Consider the following 23,362-nt stretch of genomic DNA (forward strand, 5'->3'; position numbering starts at 1 on the left):
TCAGCAACTTATTTGGCTTCTCTGAGTCTCAGTTTCTTCATAAGAGGGATTAGGTGATTTAATACCTTTTTAGGTCTCAGTATTACTGTGGGTTGGTTGCACTAGGCTGGTGGGTGTGAGCACTGGGCACCAGGTTGACTAGCCTTTGGCTCTTTCTGGTTCTGAGGCTCCCAGGCTGTAAGAAAAGCTGATCTTATTGGTCTCCAAGCTCCTCCCATCCCTAAGAGCCTTTGAGATTCTTTCCCGGGAGCCCAGTCCCTGTAAGTGGGCCTTGCCTTCTCCATTCCTGGAGCGTGGGGCAATCTGTCCCTGAGAAATGGGGTCTTGATGCATTCAGGTCCCAGGGATCCCAGCCCCAGTTCCCCGGGCTTCAGTCTTGGTACCCAGGTGTTCAGTGTCTGCCCTGAATCCCACTTGCTCCCCTTTCACTGTCTCCCTTTGCACATGTGGCTGAGGCAGCGGTCACATTTGGGTCCCTGTGTCTGTGCCCCTAACACCCCCACCCTTTTGCCAGAGATCATTTACTGTGTCCACAGCCCACAGCCAAGAGGCACAGAGAGAGAAGGAGCCTCTGAAATCCACCTGCAAGGGTGCGTGGTAGAAGACAGGCAGGAGGCATGGGCTTTGTCCTTAAGCCCCAGCTGTGAGTGGGGATTCTGGGCGTGTGTCGCTCTGGCTGCAGAGTCCTGGCGGGCCGTGGACAGGAAGGGTGGCCATGATTTGGCCTTCCTCGTGCACCCCAGCAGGGTCCATCAGTGTGCCTCCAAAGGCAGGGTGCAGGGAGGAGGTGCTGAGAGAGGGGGCTTGGGAAGCCCAGCACAGAACCCTGGGCTCCCCTCCCCCACCCAGGCCAGGATGAAAGCCCCCCTCCCTAACCCCGGCAGTCCCTGGTCCTCATTAAAGACTCTAATCCTCCAGCCCTGCTGCAGATTCAGAGGCCTCCATCCCCAGGTCTGAAGGGAAGGGGACAAGCAGTGATTTCTCTTCCCTTCACCCACCCCCACCAACCAGGCTGGGCTTGGGCACCTGACCCAGCGGTCAATGGGCATCTGAGGGCCACCAGCATCCCAGGGATGGAGCTTCTGGGAAGTGGAGGACAGAGAAGATGGGCCTCTGAGGGGAGGAGTCCTGGGAAGAGAGGGAAAGAGGAGGAGGTGGTGGCACTGCTCTGACCAAGTGGGAGAGTCCCTGGCAAGAGATACTTCTCCCTTCCCCTCGCCCCTTGCCTCCCGGAGATCCCCCACTGAGGAGAGCCTGGAGGGCGGGCACAGGCACCAGTCAGCACCTTTGCTGGTGCAGAGCCAGGTTGGGGTCCCTGGGGCCTCGGTTTCCTTGGCTCTCCAACGGGGCTGGTCCCTTCCTCTCTTGCTTTCCCTCCGATCCAGCCTCAGGGCAGAGGGGAAGGCCAAGGAACACACTTTGGCAGGTAAGCAGAGCAAGGGCTGGAGGAGGCCGGGGCCAGCCTTTGCAATTGGCTCCTGGTTTGGATGGCCTGGTGCCGGCCTGCGTGGTTTCTAACGGCCCAGAGCTTCCTGGAGATGTGTGGGGCAATCTTGTTCCTTCCCTTTCACCTCCATTCCTTCAGGGATCTGCTGAGATCAGCTTTCTGGGGCTCTTCTTTCTATGCTGCCTAAAAAGGGCTTGGTTGGAAGGTCCAGGATTCTCTGTGCCCACTCATCATGCTCTGCCCCGCCATGTCTGAGGGGCCTCCCTAGCTGGGGGTGCTGGGCTGAGGGCTGCTGGGAGCTCTGGGGAGAAAAATCAGCCTGTCCTCAGGCAGCCCCCAGGCTGATGAGTCGAGACGAAAGCCCAGAAAGCAGACTTGGAAACCAAGAAACAGTGCTGATTCTCATTCGCTCTTGACTGAAAAGGGCAGGTGGTCAGTTATGTAGACCATGGACGTAATCAACTATATTTCATCAAAAGCAAGACAAACAAATTACGCACCGTTAAGAAGAAAAGAACACTGCTAATTAAACTCTGACACAGTGCCTTCTTGTTATTGATTGCAGGGCAATCCTGATTTCAGAGATGTTAAAATGTGAAAAATGTGTGTCAGAGAACCAAAAGAAATTTAAAAACATTTCTCTTGGACGCACATTTTTTCCTGCATCTAGTTGTGTTTACTTGCAAGGGTTGTTCCGAGGTTTACGAGGTCAGACACATAAAGCAACTGGCATGCAGTAAATGATCACTAAATGTTAATTATTATTGCTGTTATATGTACGCGAATTTTATATGTACATGGAAATCCTTTTTGCTAATTTTGTACTGTTGTAGAGGCTGATATCTCTGAGTAGAGGAGCCAGGAGAGTTGAGGAGGCCACCTGGAGGAGGCACTAACCCATGGGTGGAATTTGCAGGGTATTTATATAATCTCCACTGAGGCATTAGAAGGGGGCACTTGCCAGTCTCTCAGAAAAGCGCCACCCCTATCAATCAATCAGTGAATCAATCAGTGAATCAATGCCTTCATTAAGACATTTATTGAGCACCTGCGCAATGACGGTCACGCTGCTAAGTCCCCCTCCTCCAGCAGCCCCCAGGAGGCCGGCCTGGCCCCTGCCTCTTAGAAGCATCCAGGCCTCAGTTATTCGAACTGGCACATCAAAGGCGGATTGGCCCTGATCCGTCATCAGGGGCTTTTTTTCCATGGATCAGCCCAGCTCCGCCCCCTCTCTCACCCGAAGCAGGTGGGGTGGGGGAATCTTCATTTCTCAGGCACTTCTAGGCCTTTGTAAAGGCTCTTCTCTCTGCCAGGACAGTCTCAGCCCTATTCTGTGTAAAGCCTCACTCTTTCTCCTTTGTCACAAAGAGGTTTGTTTCAAGCCCCTTCTTCGGGAAGCCTTCTCTGAGAATGCCTGACCCCTGGCTCAGCTTCCTTGCCCTGTTTCTTACTAGACTTAGGACAGAGTTGAACCCTCCTGGGGTCCCGGCTTCTCTTTTGCTTCTGTTTCCCAGCTCAGGTGGTTCGATGCCAGCTGTGCAAGGGCAGGGCACCTACTGCCCAAGTTCTCATCTCCCAAACCCGTGCGGGTGCTCACTGGTCCACTCAGCCCACTGGGCTATGACAGCCTCCCCTGCCACCCTCCACGTGTTTCCCACATCCTCAATTCCAGCCTTTTCCCGTGCCCCGCATCTGATTGGAGTCACCCCCTTGAGCAGGAATGGCTGCGTGATGAGCTCTTGCGGGGGGACCCTTATCTCTCCCCAGCCACAGAACACTGGCTAAGCTCTCTCCCCACCCGCTCTCCTACCCAAGCCGGCCCTTAGTTGTTTATCATGCAAGTGTGGACCCCAGGGGCTGAGGCCTTTCCCACACCCAGGACTGAGCTGTCCCGTCCCCAGCTTTCCAAGAACGGACTCTGAAGAGTGCACACGTTGTGAAATGATCCTGCTGGGCCCTCCAAGGGATGAGGCCATTTATGGGCTGAGTGGGCTGCTGCTGGCTGCCAAGGTTCAGGCCTGGGACCTGCATGTGCCGGGAGCCAGTACTCAGGCCATGCAGCCTTGAGGGGTGGTGGGGGGGGGGGGGGCCCGCCTCCTCCCTGCTAGCAGCCTTTAGGAGCTGGGAAGCAAGGCTCCAGGCAGCCATCCTGGCCTTCTCTCCCCTACTGAGGCTTCACCAGAGAAGACGGAGGGAAGGAAATAGACCTTCCAGGCTGAGGGGCAAGACCGGAAATATAATCTGTGGATCCAGTGAAAAGGAAAACACAGGTCCTTTGTTAGACATCGGAGCACTGAGCTGAGCAGGAGGGCCCGACACACATCCTGCTGGAGGTGCCCTCGGGGTCCTGGGGCCGAGCTCCACCTCGTGTTGAGGAGGCGTCCGTGGCCTGAGAGGGGCAGAGCCTTGGCTGCTGCCCTCTGGAATGGAGCCTGGGACCCTGCTCCCTGTCCAAAGCCCGTTCTCAGGACCTCGGAAAGTCTTCTCTGTGTCCTGGGCCCTCCCGCTCCTCTTGTCATCCTTGCTCGTTTCTGAGCCTCTGGAAATGTTTTCTGTCCCCCAGAATCTCTTCCTCCAGGAAGCCTTCCTTTGCTATTTAGACCAGTTTTTACCTGCTGATCTTTTCTGTGCTTCTTACCCTTCCCCAAAAGGCTCACTCACAGAGCTTTGCCCTTGAACTTCTGAGTCTTTATTTGTTTGTTGGTATATGTTAGTGAGAGCACAGCCTCCTCCCTAGAGTCTTGCGGGGAGTCTCCCTCATCAAACTTTGGGCTTCCTGAGGACAAGCATGACCTCTCTTCAGACTGGGGGGGCTCCCCAGAGTTGGAAGCCTCTCCTGGGGCTTCTTCCCTCAGGCTTGCTTCTGTAGCCCAGAGGCTCTCCATACATTGCCCTCAAGAGGGGACTGTGCCCCATGAGATGGCCTGCTGTGTGTGCCTTGCAGGGGGTCTTCCTTCTCATCCTCCACCACCTTCGCTGTCCTTCCCTGACCAGGGGCAGCAGATTCTGTGAGTGGGGCCGGGTGGGGGAAATGGAGTCGGGGTGAAAGGGGGGGACTCTTTCTCCCTCCACCCTCCTCCTAGCAGGGCCCCAGAGGACAGTAGGCCATACAACGTCCTTCCTGTGGCCTCCCGCTTGGGTGTGCGGGAGGAGGGCTGGTCTTGAGTTGGGATCAGTGTCGGGAGCAGCCGCTCCGCGGAGGCAGGTCGCTTGGAGGCAGGGTTTGTGGCATTCGGCCGCAGGAGAAGGGAGGGAATGTGAGGAATATCCTGACTCAGCACTCGCCCCCCTTTGTCCGCCTCCCCCCCACCCTTCCCCCCCAGCCCGGGATAGGCGTTGGGGGAGGACTGATTTGATTGCTGAGAACATGCAGATGGTGGAGGCCTATCTTCCCCTCCCACCCTCATTCCCATTCTGAGTCCCCCTGAGCTGTGTTTGGAGAGGTGACTGGGGACAGAGTGAAGTCAGGAACACTGCCGCCCCCCCCAAAGATACTGGGGAGGCAAAGAGGGCAGCTGAGGGAGGGGGACGTGGAGAGGGGTGCCTTTTGACATTGCCATTGCTGTGAATGTCAGTGACATGCCAAGGAATGTCCCATACATGGAGAGGTTTACTCCTCTGTGGGGACAAGCTGGGGGACAGGATGAGGGGAGGGCTTGGCTAGGGAGTAATGTGGGGGAGGGGCATTAAGAGTGAGCAGACAGTGGCCAGAGCCTGGGGGGCCAGCCAAGTGGGAGATGGAAGCTGCTTTAGTGGATTCTAGATCTTTCCATAACTTGATTATAGGCTTCATTAAGGCAGGGACCATCTCATAACATCTCTTAATCATCTGACAACCCCTCCTCAGGGCTGGACGCATAGTAGGCATTCTGCCCAAGCTTCATCTTGATCAGCTTACATGATTTTTAAAGTGGTCTCGTAATATCGGGTCCCCCAAATTAAACTCACACCCATAATCCTGGCTATTTACATTTCTCCCTGTGCCTTCCAGCGTCTTTATAGGTAAAAACTTACGTAAGGCTGACTTATGTAAACTCAGCCTGACTCAAGCTTTTCCAGCAGCTTTGGCAAGAGAGTGCTGGCTGATGGGGTGTAAACGCATGTGTCACGCTCTCTGCTCCTTCGTTCTGAAATAACCCTTGTTCACAGGCAAGGGGAGCTGTGACACCCTCACTGGGCAGGTTTCTGTCCTCCCCTGTGTTTACATTGCTGCCAGGCAGATACCTGCTTCGTTTATCTTCTGACTTGACAGGATTCTGACTTACATAAAAACGGACTTATGTAAGATTTGCCAGAACGGATGGAATACTAATGTGATTGGGGATTGCATGTGTTCGTTGACTTTGTGTGCAGATCCCCAGCCATCTTGAGCTGGAAAACCCAAATTTAACACCAAAAACCCCTTCAAAACACCCCAGAACTCTCGAGGACAGTTGTTGTAAGATGGGTATCCGCCATTTGAGGAAATCTGTGAAGGCAACAATCTATGATGAAGTTAGGAACAATTTGAAATGAAATCGCCTATCACTAATCTCCATAGTGGGCTTCCCTGGTGGCTCAGCAGTAAAGAATCTGTCTGCCAGTGCAGGAGACGTGGGTTTGATCCCAGGTCAGGACGATCCCTTGGAGAAGGAAACAGCAACCCACTCTGGTATTCTTGCCTGGGAAATCCCATGGACAGAGGAGCCTAGCAGGCTACAATCCATGGGGTCGCGAGAGTCAGACACAACTTCAAGACTAAACCACCGCCACCATCTCCATAGTATCTACACAAGTTGGAAAGAATAATAGCAAATGTATTCAGGAATCGTATTCACTTCACTAGGTGAGCAGCAATGTTCATTGCAGCGTTATTATTTAAAGTGAAAGAGCTAGGATCCACTGGGGGACGTTGTCTATAATCCGGGTAGATGATGCCACTATCTAACTGCACTGTGCAGAACGGTGGGGGCACTGTGGGTGAAAAATGGGAAGGGAAGACATTAGAACATCAGAATGTTCGCTTGTGAAAATCCAGTGGTCCTTGACAGGAGGAGGGGGAAGGGTGGGTGGCAGGAAGGAGCCACACTGATGGTCTCATATCTAGGTGCTGGAATTCCATTCCGAGAGCAAATAAGTTAGTGTCTAGCCTTGAGATATGCATGAGGGTGGTGGGGAGAGGAGGCAGGCAACAGGTAGAGCACGCAGACTCCCATGGGCGATGCTAAGCAGAAGCTTCTTATCCTTAGAGAGAAGATGCTTCTCTGGGTGCGATGTGAGAGAGAACTGGGAGGCTCTTCCCTTGTGCGAGTTGAGATCCTTCTTACAGTGGTTCCTGGTCCATCCTTTCTTTGTTTCTCTCTGGTTTAATTGCCCACTGAGCCCAGGGCAGCTGAGTCTAGATCTTCAAACTACAGTTCCAGGGACCCTAATTCCCAACCTCCAAATCTGGACCTGAGGTCTGACAAGTCCCAGAAGAGCTGTGGGGAGATACAATAATCAGGACCTCCAGGAAACAAGAGCCTGAGCAGAGAAGCTGGGGGCCCACTCTCCCCTCCCCTACTCACTGTGTCCTCCTGCCTCCCCCGCCTCAGGGAGCAGAGAGCCATCAGCCCAAGGCGTCCCTGGGTCTCCGTAGCGTCCTCCAGCCGGGTGCTTCTCCCAGAGCAACGTGCTGAGAAAGCACTTGTGAGGTTGGGGGCAGGGGTGGGGGCGGAGGTCAGGGTGCTTTTTAATTTCTCGTTAGCAATGACAGCTGTAGAACTCAAGCAATTAAGGAGGAAGACTCCTCCAGGATGCCAGAGGCCACCCCACCCCCCAAGCTGCGCACATCTTCCTCCCTTCCTCCTTTTCCATTACACCCCTCATCCTCCCCGGTCCTTCATCCTCCTGGGTCACCCTCACCCATCCCCACCCCCACCCTGTACATGCGCACATACATAGAGGCTTCCCCTCTCTAGGTCCGGGAAGCTGTGGACTGCAACTATGGGGAGGCAAGGACTGCACAGGGAACCATTTCTGTGGGCTTTAATAACGGGAACAGGACAGCTGGAGCAGGGAGAGTTTGATGGATCAGAAGATGACTTCTCCATCACTCACTCCTGGGGTGTGTTGGACTTAAACTGTCTTTGGAGTTGGTAATGAGGTTGGGCGCATGAAAATGACCAAGGTCATAGCAGCCTTTCCTGCACCTCTTGACTGAGTGACCAGCCCTCCAACCCAGTGTGACCTTTGGGGGTATTGGAGAAGGATCTCAGGTGGAGAGGATGGGAGGAGCTTTTCTTTTATTCGGTTAAGATCTCCGGACACTTGACATCTCACAGATTTCCTCTCCATCTTCTCATTGGGAACTTCTCCCAGCAGCCTGCTCTGGATCCTGCCCATTTCCTAGACTCTAGTTCTATTCCCAGCTGTTGGGGGGAGGGTATGCGTGTTCAATACTTTTATTGACATCAGTCCTGCTGCACGGGCGAGGCTGTGTTTTTGGATGTGGTAGCAAAGCTCTATATCCCAGTCCAAAAGTCTCACTCCACCCACCAGCTGATAGTGGAAAGAAAGTGAAAGTGAAATTGATGTCGCTCAGTCGTGTCCGACTGTTTGTGATCCCATGGACTGTAGTCTACCAGGCTTCTCTGTCCATGACATTTGCTTACTTTAAGGGGCTATCTCTATGTCAAATTGCATACACCCTTGGGAAGGGAACCCCCTTATTGTGAACAAAAGATGTGACAGCTGATAATAGATAAAGGAACAACTGGGGTGGAGTTGCATGCTAGCCAGGATTCCAAGGCGCAGGGAGGGTTTGGGGATAATAAGTTTATAGAGAAGATAGACACACTTCATAGCTTTCCTCTGCTTCTGATTAAGTCTTTAGACTGTGGGAGAATGATAACCCAAACTGGTCTTCTCTGACCTAGAAGAAAAGGAAGCCTCCAAATGCTCATGGTCATGACCATTATCATCAATAGCCTCGTACAGACATGGCATATCAATGGTCCTACAAAGAAACTTATCACATGGCTCTTGCCCTCAAGATGCTCACAGCTTGGTGTGGGGTACCCAGCTTACCTGAGTGACCAATGAAGAGCCTCTGAAAGTCTTATAGAAAAGGCTTACATTGCCAAGTGTTATCTTAGGGTTATTAGTCAGGTGGCAGGCCAAGGAGGATTTGAAGCAGGGAAGAGGGAATGGTTAAGTTCTTGGGGAGCCCTTGCCCTAAGGCAGGGGAGAGCAGAAGAGGCCTTAGTTATGCAGATAGTGGCGAGAACATCAAGTCTGGGACTTACAGAGGGGCATTTTGGAAAATGAATCTCCAGGACTCCAACTACAGTGTAGATGGGAGAGGCAGGAATTGAGTGTAAGTCTGAGGTTCAGGGCCTGGGTACCTGGGTGATGGTGGTATTGCTGGCAGCAGAAGGGAAGGTCTGGAGGAGCTGTGTTTGGATGGAAGGTGAGTTCTGTTTTAGCCTGTTGCATTTGAGGATGTCATTTCCTGTGCTGCTAAGTCGCTTCAGTCGTGTCTGACTCTGCAACCCCAGAGACGACAGCCCACCAGGCTCCCCCGTCCCTGGGATTCTCCAGGCAAGAACACTGGAGTGGGTTGCCATTTCCTTCTCCAATGCATGAAAGTGAAAAGTGAAAGTGAAGTCGCTCAGTCGTGTCCAACTCCTAGCGACCCCCTGAACTGCAGCCCACCAGGCCCCTCCGTCCATGGGATTTTCCAGGCCAAGAGTACTGGAGTGGGGTGCCATTGCCTTCTCCTGTCATTTCCCATAGGAGAGGACAAAACATACATACATAAAGTGCAACTTCTTCTTAAAGAACTTGCACATATATCAATCAGTCCTTCACTGTGGTAAATAAAAGAACCTAGACATTTTCCCCCCAAACTTGCCTTTGATCAGAATGTTTTAGCTATTTGTGGAATACTGCCTGGATGTCCACATGGCATCTGGCCCAGTCTTGTGGAGGGGCGTTGGGTTTACGTAGACTGTTGGGTTTATGCCTTCAGGGAGCTTACTATCTAACTGGGGTGACATAAAACTCATAAAAAGATTACCTGTACCTATGGCTTCTCCTCATACTGAGTGTATTTTTTGTCTATTGCTCTTTAATAAGCAACCACCGATTTAGTCTTAATACCTTAAAGCAACATCCAATTATTAGCTCACACCTCTGTAAGTCAGGAGTCCAGCACGGCTGGCTGGGTTCTTTGCTTAGGGTATTGCAAGACTGAAGTCAAGGTGTTGGCTGGACTGAGATTTTATCTGGAGGCTCTGGGGGAAAATCCACATTCAGTCTCATTCTTATTGTTGGCAGAATTTGGTTCTTTGTCACTGTAGGTCTGTGATTCCATTTCCTTGCTGGCTGTCAACCAGGGATGGTGCTTTGCTCCTAAAAGCTGCCTGTATTCCTTGCCATGTGGGCCCCTCCATATTGAAGCCAGCAATGCAACATTAACGCCTCATGCCTTAAATCTCTGACTTCTTTGACCAGCCAAAGAAAGCTCCACTTTTTTCCCCCATTTTTTTTTTTTTTTCAATCGTGGTAGATTACTTTCCTGGTGGCTCAGGTGGTAAAGCGTCTGTCTACAATGTGAGAGACCTGGGTTCAATCCCTGGGTTGGGAAGATTCCCTGGAGAAGGAAACGGCAACCCACTCCAGTACTCTTGCCTCGAAAATCCCATGGACCGAGGAGCTTGGTACAGGCTACTATCCATGGGGTCGCAAAGAGTTGGGCACAGCTGAGCAACTGCACTTCACTACACATAAAACTTACCATGTTAAGCATTTACAATTGTACAGTTCAGCTGTGTTAAATACATTCACAGTGTTGTGTAAACATCTTCACTGTATGCTTCCAGAATTCTTTCATCTTATAAAACCGAAACTGTATCCCCATTAAACAATAATTCCTGGTCCTCCCCTCCCCCTGGCCCTTGGCCACTACCATTCTACTTTTTGCTTTTATGATTAAAAAAAATTTTTTTTCACCACATCCCATGGCGTGTGGGACCTTAGTTCCCAACCAGGGATTGAACCTGCACCCCCTGCATTGTAGGCAGAGTCTTAACCCCTGGGCCCTCAGGGAAGGCCCTTGCCTGTATGACTTTGACTGCTCTAAGTCCTACATATACGTGGAATCATATAGTACTTGGCTTTTTGTGACTGGCTTATTTTACTAAGCATAATGTTCTCAAGGTACATCCATGTTGTAGCATATTAAAGGATTCTGATATCCTGAATGATAGTGCATTGTATGTTTATACCACATTTTGCTTATCCATTCATCTATGATGGACACATTGGTTACTTCTATGTTTTAGCTATTGTGAATAATGCTGCTATAAACACAGTATACAAATATCTCTTTGAGACCCTGCTTTCAATTCTTTTGGGTATATGCCCAGACATAGAATTTCTGGATCATATAATAATTCTGTTTTTAATCTCTTGAGGAATCTCCATACGGTGTTCCACAGTGGCTGTTATCGTTTTACGTTCCCCCCAACCGTGCATAAGCTTTCAATTTCTCTATGTCCTCATGAACACTTATTATTTTCTGTTTTTTTTTAAATTAATTTATTTTTTTAATTGAAGCATAATTGCTTTGCAGAATTGTGTTGGTTTCTGCCAAACATCAACATGAATCAGCTGTAGATATACAAATGTCCCCTCCCTCTAGAACCTCCCTCCCAACTTCTTATGAAGTAGCCATCCTAATGGATGTATAGTGGTATCTCACTGTAGTTTTGATTTACATTTCCCTAATGAATAGTGATGTTGAACACCTTTTCATATGCTCATAGGCCATTTGTATCGGAGAAGGCAATGGCCCCCCACTCCAGTACTCTTGCCTGGAAAATCCCATGGACGGAGGAGCCTGGTAGGCTGCAGTCCATGGGGTTGCTAAGAGTCAGACACGACTGAGCGACTTCACTTTCACTTTTCACTTTCATGCATTGGAGAAGGAAATGGCAACCCACTCCAGTGTTCTTGCCTGGAGAATCCCAGGGACGGGGGAGCCTGGTGGGCTGCCGTCTATGGGATCACACAGAGTCGGACACGACTGAAGCGACTTAGCAGCAGCAGGCCATTTGTATATCTTTGGAGAAATGTCTCTTCAAGTTTTTGCCCATTTTTGAATCGGGCTGTTGGTTTTTCATTGTTGAGAAAACTACTTTTAAAAGGTTCATGTTCAAACTGAGTGAAGTAAGTCAAAGACAAATATCATATGATAGCACTTATACATGGAATCTTAAAAAAATAGGTGCAAATGAACCTATTTACAAAACAGAAATAGAGTCACAGATGTAGGAAACATACTTATGGTTACCAAGTGGTGAGTGAGGGAGACATAAATTGGGAGATTGGGGCTAACATATAACGTATGTGTGTGCTAAGTTGCTGCAGTTGTTCTGACTCTGCAACATTATGGAGCTCACCAGGCTCCTCTGTCCACGGGATTCTCCAGACAAGAATATAGGAGTGGGTTGCTGTACCCTCCTCCAGGGGATCATCCTGACCCAGGGATCGAATCCACATCTCTTATGTCTCCTGCATTGACAGATGGGTTATTTACCACTAATGAAACTTGGGGAAGCCTGACTTATATACACTGTGTGTGTGCACTTAGTCGCTCAGTCGTGTCCTACTCTTTTCGACCCCATGGACTGTAGCCCACCAGGCTCCTCTGTCCATGGGGATTCTCCAGGCAAGAATACTGAAGTGGGTTGCCATGTCGTCCTCCAGGCATATACACACTACTGATATATAAAATAGATAACTAATAAGAACCTACTGTATAGCACACGGAACTCTACTCAATACTCTGTAATGACCTGTGTGGGAAAGGATCTAAAAAACGAGTATATATATATATGTGTGTGTGTGTGTGTGTGTGTGTATGTATACCTGATTCACTTTGCTGTAGAGCAAAAACTAACACAACACTGTAAATCAACTATACTCCAATAAAAATAAAATTTAGAAAAAGATTCATGTGACTAGGTCCGGCTCCCTGGGACAGCCTCTCATTTCAAGAGTCAGCCGTGCCATGTGATAGAACCTAATCGCAGGAGTGAGACCCATCCTGTGATTGCACAGAGGGTGTGCACAGCAGGTGAGGAATCCTGGGAGGCTATCCCAGAGTTTTCCCTACCACACTCGGAATTAAATACGAAGTTTCTACAGCACCAATTAGACTTCACGTGCTCTGACCCCCTAGCTTCCTCTCTCCCCAGCCATTTAGACGTTCTCACTTTCTCTCAAAAAGAAGCAAGTTCCAACTTCGTGTCCTTCAGGCTTGCTGCTCTCTCAGACATTCTGTGGCCTCCCGCACTTCCTCCATGTCTCTGTTCAAAGCTGGCTGTTTGCTGAGCCCGTTTGAAATAGAAATAGTTCCGTTCAGCCTGCTCAGTTTCTGTCCCCTGTCATCTTGTTTTATTTTTCTGCTCAGCATTTGTTACTGCCTGACAGCTTATACATGTATCTGTCTACTTAGGCATCGCCTTGTGTCCTTCAACTAGAAGCCAGTTCACTGAGGGCGTTAACTTTGCTTTATTTGCTCTTCTATCTCCAGCAGCTAGAATAGTGTTCAACACTTTCAGGGACTCAATATTTGTTGTATGAATGATTGGATGTGTTTTCGTACCTCTTGAGAGCTTTTGAAATGGAAATTTTATTCCAGAGCACAAACAGATGAAAACTTGTTCTTCTGTTATTTTTGTTTTAAACATTTTTTAAAATTAATTAATTAATTGATTTGGCAGTGCAGGCTCCTAGTTGCGGCACATGGGCGCTTCCATCTACATTGTAGCACGTGGAACCTTTCAGTTGCAGCATGCAGACTCTTAGTTGTAGTGTGTGTGGGATCTAGTTTCCTGACCAGGGAATCCAACCTGGGCTCCATGCATAGGGAGTATGGAGTCTTAGCCACTGGATTACCAAGGAAGTCCTTGTTTTACAGTTTAAAATTTTTAATGACTTTAAAAACTTTTATTTTACTTTTTTTCTGCATGTGCTTCACAGTTTCAGGATCTTAGTTCCCTGACCAGGGACTGAACCTGGGTGACGGCAGTGAAAGCATTAAGTCTAAACCTCTGGATGATCAGGGAATTCCCAAACTTAAAAAATTTTAACTAGAGCAGATTAAGCACAAAGTAGCAGAAGAAGGGAAATAATAAATATCAGAGAAAAATTAATGAAGCAGAAAACATTATAGAAGATTGGAGAAGATCAACGAAACCAAAAACCATTTTTTAAGATCAATGAAATGAATAAACATCTAGTCAGATTGAGCAGAAAAAAAGAGAAAAGACATAGATTACCAGTATCAAGAATTAAAGGGGTTACTTCTATAGATTTTACAGACACTTAAAAGATAATAAGAAAATATTATAAATAGTTTTACTCTAATAATTTCCATAACTTAGATAAAGTAAATAAATTCCTTGAAGACACAAACTATAGAAGTTTACTCAAGAAGAAACAGATAATCCGAATAGACCTACATCAATTTTTTTAAAAATTGGATTTGTTGTTGAAACCTCTCCCACAAAAAAAGACTCCAGGCCCAGATGACTTTACTGATGAACTTTGCCAAACATTTAAGGAAGAAGAAAATATCAATTCTACACAAGTTTTCTAGAAAATTATAAAGGAGGGAAATCTCAACTCATTCTATGAAGCCAACATTACTCGGATATCAAAACCAGACAAAGATATTACAAGAATGCAAAGTTATAGACCAGTATCCCTCATGAGTGTTGATGCAGAAATTATTACCAAAACTTTTGTAAATCTAATTTAACTCTATCTTTCTAGATATGCTAACACATCATGACCAAGTGAGATTTATCCTAGGAATGAAGATTGGTAAAATTAAAAAAAAATTAATGTAATTCATTGTACTACCTAATTAAAAAAGAAAAAAAAATGACCATCTTAATATATGTAGAAAAAGCATTTGACAAGATTCAATAACCATTACTGATAAAAGAATTTCAGCAAACCAGGAATAGAAAAGAACTTCCACAACCTGATAAAGAGCCTGTACAGACAAAAACCTGTGACAGTGAAAGATTGAATGCTTTTTTCCTCTAAGATCAGTAATAAGACAAGTATGTTTACTCTTACTGCTTCTATTCCACATTGTACCAGAGGTTCTAACAGTACAATAAGCCAATAAAAATAAATACAAGGCATTCAGATGGGAAAGGATGAAGTAAAATTGTCATTATTTGCTGACAACATGATTATCCATGTAGAAACTCTGATGGAATATACAAAGAAGCTGCTAGAACTAATAAATGGATTTGGTAAGGTTGCAAGATACGAGACAGATATACAAAATCAATTGTATTTCTATATATTAATAATGAACAATTGGAAATTGAAATTTGAAATAATACTTAAAAAAATGATTCTCCATTGCACTGGGATCTCAGAAGTTCTTCAGTTCTTTCTTAGAGCATGTCATTAATGATGTCTTGCCCTTAGTTTCTCTGTTTCTCCAGCTATTTGGTTGTTCTCCTGTTATTTGGTTATTATTGCCTGATCTTGTCCCCCAATTTTATTGCACAGTCATTCAAAATTTTCCATCCTTTTGTTATATTCCCTCCACCTTATACACATTTCCTTAGCTTTGTTTTCTAAACCTCTACTGAGTTTGTTTTTTATCTGCTATGACATGTTTGATTTTTAAAACCTCTCTCATGTTCTCTTTTTAGAAAACACTATTCTATTTTTGTTTCATTTTTGCAGTATTTTTTCCTTATCATGCTCAGGATATAATGATAATGTTATTTTTAAGCTTTCTTCTTGCTACATAGGCTCAGCTTCCTCCAAGTCATAGCTTTCCTCAGATGTGCCATAAGCCTTGGTTGTCTGCTTATTTTTAAATATAAGGGTCTGAAAAGCTGGTTGGAAGTTCTTCTGTGTGTATGTATGCATGACTGTGTGTGGCCTGTGGTCTGTGAGCCTCACACTAGGGTGATCTGGTTGGAATATTTCATTTTGAAGCCTCTGATGTTAGTATCCTTGGTCTCTTCTTCCTTTCAGGTTGTTCAGATTTCCCAGAGGTACACCCTTCAGGTTCCATCCTGGAGGACAATGGCCAGTGTTCTGGGAATTTCAGCGGGTAAGAGGACCCAGGTCTCAGCATCCACTGTGTGAACATTCTCAGTGAGGTACTCCTTCCTTCAGTGTTTCCTGGAATTTCCTTGTCAGAGACCTGTTTTCTCTCACCAGGCAACCGCTTCAATCCTTTGACTGGCTATATTCAGTAGGGAAAGAATCTGATTGTTTTAAATTAATTAATTAATTATTTCATTTATTATTTTAAAAAATATTTATTTGACTGTCCTGGGTCGGGTCTTAATTATGGCATGCAAACTCCTTAGTTGCGGCATCCTGGGTGTAGTTCCCACCAGGGATCAAACCTAGGTCCTCTGCATTGGGAGCTTGGAGTCTTAACCACTAGAGCACCAGGGAAGTCCCTCTGACTGCTTTTAAAAAACACATTCCCAGTCCTCGTTATTCACTCAATCCACTTCACGCTCACTTCTCCGGGTAACTGGTGTCACCAGTTCCTGCGCCTTTGGGAGATTCTGGGATACAGGTTAGGTGGTAATGGTTTTCATCACCACCTGTTTCATATTCTTTACTCTTCTTCCACCTGCTTTCTAGCTTCCAAAATTTTGTTGCTGTTCTCTCCCATCCTTCCTGTCCTTGTGGGTATATACCTTAAGAAGCAAAATCATGAAAGAAAAGTTTAGAAAGCCTTTCACTTTGATTTAGTGGAGTTTCAGGAAAGAGCAAAAGTGGGTGCAGGTGTTCAGGCTGGCATCTTTTCCTAGAAGTTCCTTTAATTCATTATTAGAGGCTTTTTTATTATTACCAGTTCCACATAATCATAGGCCATGTATGTTCGGCTCAGGAGTTAACTTGTACATTCCAAGAGGACAGAAATTGTGTCAGTCTGTTTTACCATAGTATTTCATCCAGGGGTTGGCATGTAAGAAAGTATCAAGAAATATTTACTGAATTTATGTATCAGCAAATGAGCAAATGAAGCGGCTTCAGAACCTTTATTCCATTCAAAATTTTCCTCAATGATATCAGGATTTCATCTTTGGGAACTGAATAGTATGTGGAAATAGCCAAAAGTTATTTAATGCCAAGATGTGTGACCCAGAAGAGTGAGCAGACTGAACAGGTAATAACAACACCTTTTTTTTTTTTTTGGTTCAAGACAAGGTGTGGCACCAAATTATGAGGTTGATTTCCTTGTTTGGTGTACAATGAAGTCTGAGGTCAATTCACAAAAAGAAATAGAGTCCACAGTGTTTTGAGCAAACTTGATTTTTTGGCCAAGGTGTGTAAAGCTCCATTTTGGGGATATATAGGATTTTGCAGGTAGTCTGGAAGCAAATGGTTTGCTGGAAGCAAATACGATTTGGGGCAAGCTGTGTAGGTGGCAGAAGGTTTTGCCTTCCAAGTCAGAAAAAACAAAGTTGGACGGGAAGAGGTCTTAGGGTTCAAAGATGATTCTAAGTCTTTGGGTGGCTGAGGTGTGACTGGCTGGCTAAAAGAGTGCAGAAGGCAGCTTTCCGGGAACACATCCTAGTAGACAGGAGGGAAGAAGCGCTGGGAGAAGCTGCTTCCCTGTGGCCAGAGTGGGGTTGGCAACCGGGAACCTCTACCCTGCTCAGAATGACACCACCATAGCCTGACATGTTTATAAGCACTCACTCCATGCCAACCCCTGTGCTTTATTTTTAAAAATATTTATTTATTTATTTGGCTGTATCAGGGCTTAGTTGTGGCACAGGCTCAGTAGTTATGGAGCGAGGGCACAGTTGCTTTGTGGCATGTGGGATCTTAGTCTCCTGCACTGACAGGTGGATTCTTAACCCCTGGGCCGCCAGGGAAGTCACCCCTGTGCTTTATGCATACATGTCACCTCATTAGGTTCTTGCCATAGTTCTGTGGAATTGGTAGTGTTATTGTCTCCATTTTCTTTTTTAAAATAGTTTCTTTCTTTTTTTATTTTTGGCTGTGCTGGGTCTTCATTGCTGCGAGGGCTTTTCTCTAGTTTTGGAGAGCAGGGGCTACCCGCTGGCTGCCGGGCTCGGGCTTCTCACTGTGGTGCCTTCTCTTGCTGCCTAGCACAGGCTCCAGGCTGCATGGGCTTCAGTAGTTGCGGCTCCCAGGCCCTGGAGCACAGGCTCAGTAATTGCGGCGCAAGAGCAAGGGCCCAGCTGCTCTGTGGCATGTGGAATCCTCCTTGATCAGTGATGGAACCCATGTCTCCCGCATTGCCAGGTGGACTCTCCACCACCCTACTGCCAGGAAAGCCCTATCCCCATTTTCTAGGTAAGAAAACTGAGTCAGAAGGAGAGGAATGTAGCGTAGACATTCCAAGGTGTTCCAGCCCCGGAACGACAAAAGGAAGATGGCAAAAGAGAACAGAGCCATGACCAAATTTTACTGTAACAGCTGGGGACCCATGGGGCTATGTGTGAAAACCAGTCAGTGAAAGGTTTTCTGGTGATTACTCCATGTAATATTTGCTGACTGGCCAATGTTGCCCATTTAATTATAAAAAAGGTGCTAAATTGATGATCAACAAAGGGAAAGTTAAGTTTCTCCTACAGACAAAATAGAACTAGGATCAACTTGAATATTCTGGTGATCAAGGTAAATGATTTTTCTGGGATGAATATTTTTTCAACTTCATTTGCTATTTTTTTTTTTCTTTCCTAGAACCATAGTGAGTAAGGCAACATCTGAGGTCTCTGGCCTCACTCTGAATGGTGTGGGATCAGGACTCCCCCCACCGCCTCCACTGGACTCTGGTTTGAAACCCTGAAAGCATTTGACTGAAGTTTTGATATCATTTTGCTTTCCTGTTATTTCCTTCTTAGAGTATGAAAAGGAAATTCTGGTTTTCAGTTCATTCTTTTATTCAAACCATAGTGGTTTGCACTCTTAAGAGTGCAGGTTTTGGGGCCAGACAGTTTAAATCCCAGTCCTGTTGTTTATTTGCGGTTTGACCTTGGGCAAGTTACTTAAACTCTCCAAACTGTAGTTTTACAGTGATAATTTACGGGGATTAATTAGCTCATGCAAGGCACGCAGTAGGAATGCAGTCAAAGGCAGTCTTTACCAGTATCATCGTCATCACTCACAAAGAGCCTACGCGTGGCTCCCTGCACCTACAGGCTTGTATTAGTCCTTGGGCTCGGGTCGGGGAGATACAGACCACTGGAGAGTGCAGCCCCTCCTGTATAAGTGTGCTTGGAGAGAGTTCATACTTACACACACACCCCAGAGAGCTAACTGCATTGAACAGCACAATGAGGCTGGCATGAGAGGCATAGACAGTTCATGCTGTAAGAGCTTTGGGGAGACCACGGAACAAAAGTGGTTCTGAAAGTCTTGTTTTAAGAGAAGCATTTTCAACTGATGGAGCATAGACCAGGAGGAAGAAACAAGCAGTGTGTGTGTTTGGGGCCATCAGAAGACTTGCTTGGCTGGAATGGGACCTATACACAGGGCGACAGTGGGAAATAAGGCTGCAACGTAAGCTGAAGCCACATACACAATAATGTCATTGACAAGGGGAGTAGCAATCACCATTCGTTTAGTTTCTACTGTGTGCAGGCCAGGTGCTTACGCTTCATCCTTTGCATATATTTTCTCATTCAGTTCTTACTATAACCCTGTGGCATGGGTATTATTATTACAAGTTTTCAAGGAAACAGAACTTTAGAGAAGTTGGGTAACTTGCCCAAGGACTCACAGCTAAAAATTGGCAGACCCACAATCCGGATGCACAAATATACATGCAGACAGTGACACAGACAGATAAACACAGGGACCTAGGCTCAGTTAACAAACAGCTGTGTTCGTCCTCATCCCCTCCCCTCTCGCTGAGTTGGGGGTTAGCTCTTTCCTTTGAGGGATCCAGTGTGAAAAAGGGACCCTTCTGCTTTCCCACCCCACTTCTGCCTCCCATATGCCTGTGGCTTTAGTCCCCAGGACAGTCAAGCCAGAGGGCAGGGCTGGGGCTAAGATGAGGGGAACGAGGGTGCAGACTTTACGGGCAGGGCCGGCCCTGCACTTGACAATGAGCCCTCCTTAAACCGTGCCCTTGTTGCCTCACTCTAGTTCTGACCCTGGGGAGGGTGGGGGAGCTTTGCAGCTTTGCTCTGGGGGCCAAGAAGCCCCTCATTATTCCCACATCAGGGAATAACCAGAAATTCCCAGGGCCCAGGGCACAGCTCTCCTTTCCGTTCCCAGATGCATAGCAGAATAATCTCGGATTGGTCCCAGATAATCTTCCCTCTGATTATACTCATCCTTCTTCAGCACCCCCCACAGCCTGCTTGTGCCCGAGTCCTCCGAGCAGCGCCCCTCCCAGACCTGGCCCACACTCTCCTGCCCCTAGATGGCGAGTGTGGCTGCCCGGCCTTTAGCGTGGGCCCCTTTCCCCCAGGGGCAGGGGAGTGGGGACAGCTGGTTGGTCCCAGGGGCCTGTGCCAAGGGCCACCGGGGTATGCCCCAAGGGCGGGAAGTCCAGCGCTGCTCTCCCTCGCCCTCTAGAGGCTCAGGGTGGGTGAGGCACTCAGGAGGGGTTCTGGTTGAGGAGGGGGTCCTGGGTTTCCAAGGACGTCTGGAAGGTGTCCGCAGTCAGACCACAGCTTCATCTGAAGCCTGCTGCTGGAAGTGCCCAGTGGGGTTTCGCTGCCGGCTCAGGTAGAAGGGGGTTCAGGGCCCCCCACTTCTGTCTGGGTCAGAGACAGCCAGAGATGGGGCTCCCTAGTCAGCACCCAGCCAGCTCATCAGGATAGCCCTGCTCCACTTCTCACCTTCCCCGTGGGCAGCTTCAATGAAGCTGGAGGCTGCCTCTGCCAGCCCTGGGGTGCATGGGGGACACCTGTGTCCCTGTTCTCTGGCAACCAGGAATCTCCAGAAGAGCCTTAGGCCAGGAGGGGAGGTGGGGTGAGGTCCACCAGGTGTGCGTGGTGTGTCCCCAGGTGACTTTGTAGGGAGAGACCTGGGAAGGTGGTGGTGGTGGGGGGAAATCTTCAACTCCTCCTGCTTGGGTGGAAGAGACAGAGAAGAGGGAGGACGGTGATGTGGAGAAAGCCTGGGAGGGTGGGGGTGGGCTGGAGAGAGGTATGGAATACTTTAATAAATCTTTCCAGGCTGGAAGATCAGGTGCTGGGGACCTGGACCTCCAGAGGGGGCTGGATGGCTGACCAGCCTCCTTGAAACACACATGCACTGCATCTGTGCTCATCTGCTCACCTGGCCGCCATCCACATGCCCTGGCCTCACCTCGGATTGTTCATTATTTGGCTGAGGTATTTGCAGGGCCCGGCCGCGCAGCCTTGCTCAAACTTCTCCTTACCTGGCCCTCATTGCAGCAAAAAAAGAAAATGGATAGAGGGAAAAAATGGACTTCATGGGTGGTTTTTCAGTCTCCATCCCCTCAGGAGACCAGAGATGCCAGGTATGGGACAGAGACGGAGGGACTTTGGAATGAGTCTCAGAATTTTCCCACCTGCCCGAGGGCCGGGCCAGGAGGAGAGCAAGGGTAGATCTTCTCCCAGAGCCCGCCCAGCTGCCCCCAGGGGAGGGGTGGGCATGACGCCCAGAGAAAAGGCAGAGCCGGCCTGAGTGTCCTGCAGTCTCGGGGGAAGGAGGGCTCCTTGTGCTCAGTCTGCCCTGTGGACACCCCCAGCCTTTCCCTCCCTAGTACCTGGGCCCAGGCTGCACGGGTGTCACTCTGTTTCTCAAACAGTGGCTCTGGGCTCCCCTGCCCCAGCCGCAGTCACAGCGGAGGGGCAGGCTCTGCCCCAGTGAGATTCTGTGAGCCTGGAGTAAGGCTGGGGTGCCTGGGCAGGGAGCCCCGGGCTGAGGCTCCCTCTCACCCCCTCCCACCAGAGAAGGGGCTTTCTCTCTGTTTCCCACAAACACTTGCTTTGCCACTTGACAGCCTTGTCATTCCATTCCCTGCTGCCCTGTGCTCAGCTCCACCACACCCCTGACAAATTCCTTCCTCCACTTCAGCTCCAAGACCGGAGGCACGGGCACCCCACCCAGCTCCTCTCCTAAAAGGTTGGGAGGGGATGGGAGCTAACACCTTGTCTTCCTCTCCTCTTGTCTCTCCCCTTCTCTCCCACTTCCTGGCATTTCACCCAGGCTACCAATCAGTGAGAAGTCTCAAGATAGACCTCCTGAGGCTCTCATCCTAAATTCCCTCTAGAGAAGAGGAATTTGGTAGGACCCAGCATGTCTAACTCAGATCCTTCTTGCTGCAGTCCCAGCTGTTCTGGTCAATGGCAACAGGCAAACCCAGGCTGTTGCTCAGATCGCAGACTGCAGAGTTGGCCCTTCGCTGTCTCCCACACATTATGTTCTTGTGATCTTCATGCGTGCATGCTCAGTTGTGTCCGACTCTTTGTGACCCCAGGGACTGTAGCCCACCAGGATCCTCTGTCCAGGGGATTTCTCAGGCAGGAATACTGGAGCGGGTTGCCATTTCCTATTCCAGGGGGTCTTCCTGACCCAGGAGTTGAACCTGCGTCTCTTGCGTCTCCTTTGTTGGCAGGTGGGTTTCTTTCCCACTGCACCACCTGGGGAGCCCTTCTGTGACCTCTAAGAGGTGGTGCCGGAGTGGAGCTCCCTGGTTCTCCCTGCATCTCTTCCAGTCTGCCAGGCCACAGGCCTGAGTATCCATAGCTCTCACCCTGACCCCTTCTTCCGCCTCCCCTACACCCCTGGACTGGAAGCCCTAACAGGCGTCAGAAACCAGTCTGCATCTTCACTCTACAGAGAATACGTTGAAGTCAGAGGTGCGCTCCAGGTCACACAGCCAGACTGTGATAGTTTCTGGTTGTGAACTCAGGGGTCCGGACCCCCCGTCGCGGCCCCACACAGGCGTCTCTGAGGAGGTCTGCTCAGGAAGCAGCAGTGCGAACTGCAGGGCCTCAGAGACACTCTGTGTGAGGGACTTTCAAGGTAACTCCTGCGGCGGCCGTACTGAGGGGCTGCTCGGGGGACGCCCGGCCTCCCCGAAGCCCCTGTGGGAAGGGCGCCGTGACCCAGATCGGCTCGGCTCTGGAGCAGCTGCATTTCTGGGAACACTCCTCTCCTCTCTGTGGGGCCCTGTCATGGGCGGTGGTGGCGGTGTGTGTGTGTGTGTGTGCGTGTGTGTGCTGGAGTGCACACGTGGTTTTTCAGTCCCTTCAGCCTTCAGCCTGGAGATCTGAGGAGCGATGGAGAGGAAGAGACTGGCAGACGCATGGTGGGGAGAGGGTCACGGAGTGGGGGGTGGGTCAGCTCCCCAGGGCAATGGTGAGGGGCTGGGGCAGGGCAGACTCACAGTGGCCACCCCTGTCCTCTCTGAAAGCACAGGTCACACTGAGCGCCTGGCGGAGGGGGTTTGGCCACCGTCTCTGTGCTTGTTCCTTTCTCTAGGATTGCCACCCCAACACCCCTGGTGCCTGGTGGGCAAGGGCACGTCCCATCTCCTCAGAGCTGTCCCTTCTACAGGTTGTCCCCTAGTCCCTGGAGGGCAGGGGGACATGTGAAGACCATCTTTTCCCCTAGCGAGTCCCCCACTGCCCTGCCTGCCCCCCACCCCCAACAGTGAGTGGGGAGTGGGGAGTGGTCACCTCCCCGGGGGATGGTCTCAGAGAAGCTGAGGTTTCTGACAGGCTGGAGGAGCACTTGGCCAACAGGATTGGTCAGGAAGTCCCCTGGGATGATGGGAGGCAGTAGAAAGAGGTGGGAGAGAAAGAGATGAGGTGGGGTGAGATAGTCAAGGGAAGAGAGACCAGAAGGGAAGGAAAATGCTCTGACTACTTGTAATCGTCCATGATCTGGGCACTTGGGAATCCTGGCTGGGGTACCTGCCCATTT

The 23,362-nt window shown here is 49.1% G+C and overlaps 1 protein-coding gene across 3 annotated transcripts in view; it reads left to right on the plus strand.

The window, feature by feature from the left end:
• Nucleotides 1–23,362, plus strand: part of RSPH9 (radial spoke head component 9) — a 113,184-nt gene that overhangs the window by 84,807 nt on the left and 5,015 nt on the right. Inside the window, exon 5 of one of the 3 annotated variants that reach the window (XM_070778050.1) lies at nt 15,488–15,615. The exons of 1 other annotated variant lie outside the window; for it this stretch is intronic. In XM_070778050.1, coding sequence (XP_070634151.1) covers nt 15,488–15,570 — 83 coding nt within the window. In that variant the 3' untranslated portion in view covers nt 15,571–15,615. The remainder of the gene's footprint in view (nt 1–15,487; nt 15,616–23,362) is intronic. One more of the 3 variants, XM_070778049.1, reaches the window with a different exon arrangement.

The sequence above is a fragment of the Bos indicus genome, chromosome 23, assembly GCF_029378745.1.
Source record: "Bos indicus isolate NIAB-ARS_2022 breed Sahiwal x Tharparkar chromosome 23, NIAB-ARS_B.indTharparkar_mat_pri_1.0, whole genome shotgun sequence".
NCBI classification, from domain to species: domain Eukaryota; kingdom Metazoa; phylum Chordata; class Mammalia; order Artiodactyla; family Bovidae; genus Bos; species Bos indicus.